The following is a 4,052-nucleotide window of genomic DNA, read 5'->3' on the forward strand; positions in this document are numbered from 1 at the left end:
TTGATTAATAGGTTCAGGTCCCACATCCATATAAGACCACCATTAATTATTTCAAGTCCTAAATTATGAGAATTTCTCATTTGACCGACTCACGATTCACTGACCCCACATATACGCGGAGAGATCTAGAGATAAAAGAATATTTATTTGAGTCCCCACAACGGTAAATTTAAACAACTCTGCTACCACCACATCCAAAACGCACAAACGCATATACACGCTTATGTGTGCGGTTTTCAAATTTTGAAATTTAAAAGCCAAAAACAAGCACAAATTTCTTATTTACTGATGTAAGCACAGAGACTGGACAAAGCTAGAATCTAAAGAAAGAACACAGTAGAAGATCAGTTACCCACCAGCTGAATATAGTATGTCATGAATGTTTTTTTTTGGAAGGACATTGATTTTGGCGCTCCAAAAATGTACGTTTGCGTACAAAATTGGAGCACGAAAATCAATTTCCTTTTTGGAATGATCAATAGAACTTCATTGATAGCAAGAAAAATACAATTGTGTTATCGCCACAAGATAAAGAGCACTGATGACGAGCGAAGACCAATAAAGATCTAAGGAACAGAACACAGAGTACTGATCCGCAAAACACAAAAGACACAGAAACTATGCTATCGCGGAAGATGTAAGGGCGCCAGAGCACTGTCAAGTCTGTCATGGATGTTTTTGACAAGTCTCTCATGAATGTTGAATACCAGCAATTATGCAAATTTTTATACTACCTTCATAATAATTTAACCATCAAGAACAATAGATGGGACCAAAACAACAATCCCTTACATAATTGGATCCATTGCTAATTCCAGTTTCCCTTTGGTCTATCAGAAATTATATCTATTCAATCATTTTCAGGCAATAATGCTAACTGCAGCTCTTCTTCAAGCTAATCTTCTTCTCATCTTTTTTTTTCCCTCCTAATGCTTTTCCCCTTTTTTTCCTTTTATGAATCTCAATAATTCCAAATGTTTTCAAGGTCAATTGGTCCAAGTGAAGCTGATGGAGCCCCTTGTTCTTCAAATGGCCTCCTCCTCATTACCAAATTGGACACAACCGAGGAATTTCCCGTACTCAACCCTGTTTCTTGAGAAACACTAACCATCTCCTCTGTTTTTAGACTCTGTTTCATGTTCAGTCCATTGTTTCCAAGGTCTTGAATCGAAAAAGAACCTGGATATTGGATATTTGCTTGATAATTCAGAGCGCCTTGAGACGAGTAGAACGGATAGGGGAGTGAATTCCTCGGTAATATATCGGAGAAATTCGACGTGGAAACAAACAGAGGATTGCCTACTTGGTCGAACACATCTTGGTTGCTGTTTTTGTGAATGTTCATCGTATTGGAGAAGCAGGACACGTGAACGGACTCGGATTTCAAGCCGTAAGGCGAAGAGTCCATTAAGGGAGGTAGAATAGCACCCAATTCATTCCCAACAGGGTTCAATCTCATTAACCCAGAAATCGGGATTTTCTTCCCTCCAGAACTCTTGTGAAACACCCTACAAATCACCCACTCATTCTGCAACAAAATTGCGAAAAACCCTATATATTAGGCCTTAAAACAGGGGATTGAAACAGAGGAAAACAGGGGAAGAAAACAGGGGAGAGGAGTTATAACTACCTTAGTGGATTTGGGGAGATTTTGGAGAGAGAATTTTCCTTCCAATCTGTATTCATGCATGACCCAATTGGTTTTCTCTCCTTTTGGGGCTCTGCCCGTGTAGAAAACCAACGTTTTCTTCATCCCAACGAGTGATTTTCCACGGAAAATTTCCTTATCCTTTCCGGTGGCTTTCCAGTAACCGGCCGCCGTAGCCCTGTTTGTTCTCAAACCGGTTGGGTATTTCTTGTCCCTCACGCAGAAAAAGTACCACTCCTTTTCCCCCATTTTCGCTTTATCTGCACACAAAAAATTAAGATTAGGAGTACAATTTAACGAAATTCTCATCCAGTCTGGAAAGAAAAAAACTGAACAGAAAGTATTGTTCGAGAGAACATACGTGGCAATTCCCACGGCTCCACCTTGTTCAAATCAACCTCTCCGATAGCTCGAGCGGAGAATTCCCTATCGAGAACTCTCTTCGACAAGTAATAGGTTATCAATTCTTCATCCGTCGGGTGGAATCGAAATCCCGGTGGCAATTCGATCTGATCATCCTCCTTTCCATGCCCAGAAAAGGCTTCCATCGCTTGAATTCTTGATCAGCAACTCTGTTTTGATCAGAGAAGCCAGTAAATCCGCAAAGGATTTGAAATTTGTCGTGGGTTGAAACCGGACACTCTGATACCCTGCAGGAGAAAATTGAAATCCAGCTAAGTTTCACAAACAAAAGTAACTTGATTCTCTAAAGGAAGAAAGAAAGATTAACTCAAAGAGCAGCTAGGAGGAAGTTACGGAAGAATTTGAAGGAGAAAGAAAGAGAAAAGGAGAAGCCATGGAAGTACAAAGTTGTAACCTGAGAGAGAGAGAGAGAGAGAGAGAGAGAGAGAGATGCTATTAAGAAAGAAAATCAAAATAAGCAACAGGAAGCCCCCTAAATAGTGGTGTTTTGAGAGAGAGAGAGAGAGAGAGAGAGAGAGAGAGAGAGAGACGTGGTTTGTAAGGAATATGGGAAGGTTGTTTTTGGCCCTCCTTTAGCTTTGTTGCAATAAATCTATGCTTCCAAAAGAATACTGACCAAATACATTTTTATCTCTGTACCATGCATGATGCATGTAGATTTGAAAAGATAGAAATCACAATTGGTTTCATATTTTTAACCAGAAAAATCCTTTTGAAGCTGATTATTTTAGTTATGGACAGAGACTTCGTGAACCGTTTTGTTTTTATAATCAGATGTTTGGGATCAACTTACGTCGTTATGCACATCTCGACTAATTTCGGAGCTCTGAAGCTAACGGCCGGACAAATCTTTAATAACTCCAAGGTTTTATATGTCTAGCGTCGGTGGGATTTGACATGCAACCTTTATAAGAGCAAACCCTTTATTTATTTTCTTATGTCTGCTTAGCCAAAACCCCTAGGTTAGAGATGTCATGAGCCGTTGAGGAGAAAAGTGAATTAGAATATTTGATGTTACTTTCTCAGTTGTTTCAACCGAATACCAGAATCATCCAATATGCCATTATAAAATTTATAAGCGTAAGTCTGTTGACACAGACAAAGCGTGCATAGATTGTGCACAGATCCTAATGTGGGACCCACTACGGATCCCACATAAAAAATCTTAGCCGTTCATTAGATTTAAAACATTTTTTCAAAGGCTCCCGTGAAAAATCATTTTGATTCGATATCTATAAGTACTCGATCTAATCATATAAGTTTTCATTCAGTTCAAAGTTGAATGAAAAGTTAGATGATTAGATCAAGTATTTATAGGTATCGGATTGATCTGATTTTTTGAGGGGACCCTTGAAAAAATGTTTCAAATTTAATGAACGACTCGAATTATTTGTGTGGGACCCATAGTGGGCCCCACATCAAGATCTGTGCACGATCTGTGCCGCCTTTGTCTGTGTGAATAGCACCTCTCAATTTATAAAGCTAGCTCAGCAAACTGATTTCTGAAAATCACTATTTTTACCCCCAAAGCATTACACAGTTCTCACATTAGACCCTGAGCTTTTGATTTTCTCATTTCATTTCTTTAGCTGTACCAAATATTTATCCCTCCAGTGCAGTTTGGTAACCACATCCAAACTATCTGCCAGAAAAAGCTACGTGTCACCGAACCGAGGGGCGGGTGGAATATCCCACTAGTTTCCTCTTCATACGGTCTGGTCTAGTTTGGGCCATTTGTGGGCCCGGTATAATCGGAACCGTTCACTTTTTAAAGCTCGCTGAGAACATCGATCATGCTGAAAATCAGGTTGATCGGATACCGTTTGATATGATTTCAAAATTCATTAAATTTTAGATAATTGTTCCAAATGGGTTGCAATCCAGCGTTGCACACTTTTTTTAAAACAAGATTAATGCATTTCAAAATCATATCAATCAATATCCGATCAACTTGATTTCCATGAGGTCAATGTTTTCAGCA

General features: G+C 39.1%; 1 protein-coding gene across 2 annotated transcripts; it reads right to left on the reverse strand.

Annotated features, from left to right (window-relative positions):
• Nucleotides 1–713: 713 nt before the first annotated feature.
• LOC131336272 (NAC domain-containing protein 100) lies at nucleotides 714–2,480 on the reverse strand. Of its 2 annotated transcripts, XM_058372060.1 has the most exons (4): nucleotides 2,405–2,480; nucleotides 2,010–2,298; nucleotides 1,631–1,908; nucleotides 714–1,528 (listed from the first exon to the last, which is right to left on the reverse strand). In XM_058372060.1, exons 2-4 carry the CDS (start codon nucleotides 2,194–2,196, stop codon nucleotides 962–964), a joined length of 1,032 nt encoding a protein of 343 aa, XP_058228043.1. In that variant the 5' UTR covers nucleotides 2,197–2,298; nucleotides 2,405–2,480; the 3' UTR covers nucleotides 714–961. The 2 variants fall into 2 exon arrangements, with proteins under 2 accessions (XP_058228043.1, XP_058228042.1); XM_058372059.1 differs by having other exon boundaries at nucleotides 2,010–2,466.
• Nucleotides 2,481–4,052: the final 1,572 nt, after the last annotated feature.

Source organism: Rhododendron vialii, chromosome 8a (genome assembly GCF_030253575.1).
Source record: "Rhododendron vialii isolate Sample 1 chromosome 8a, ASM3025357v1".
NCBI lineage: Eukaryota > Viridiplantae > Streptophyta > Magnoliopsida > Ericales > Ericaceae > Rhododendron > Rhododendron vialii.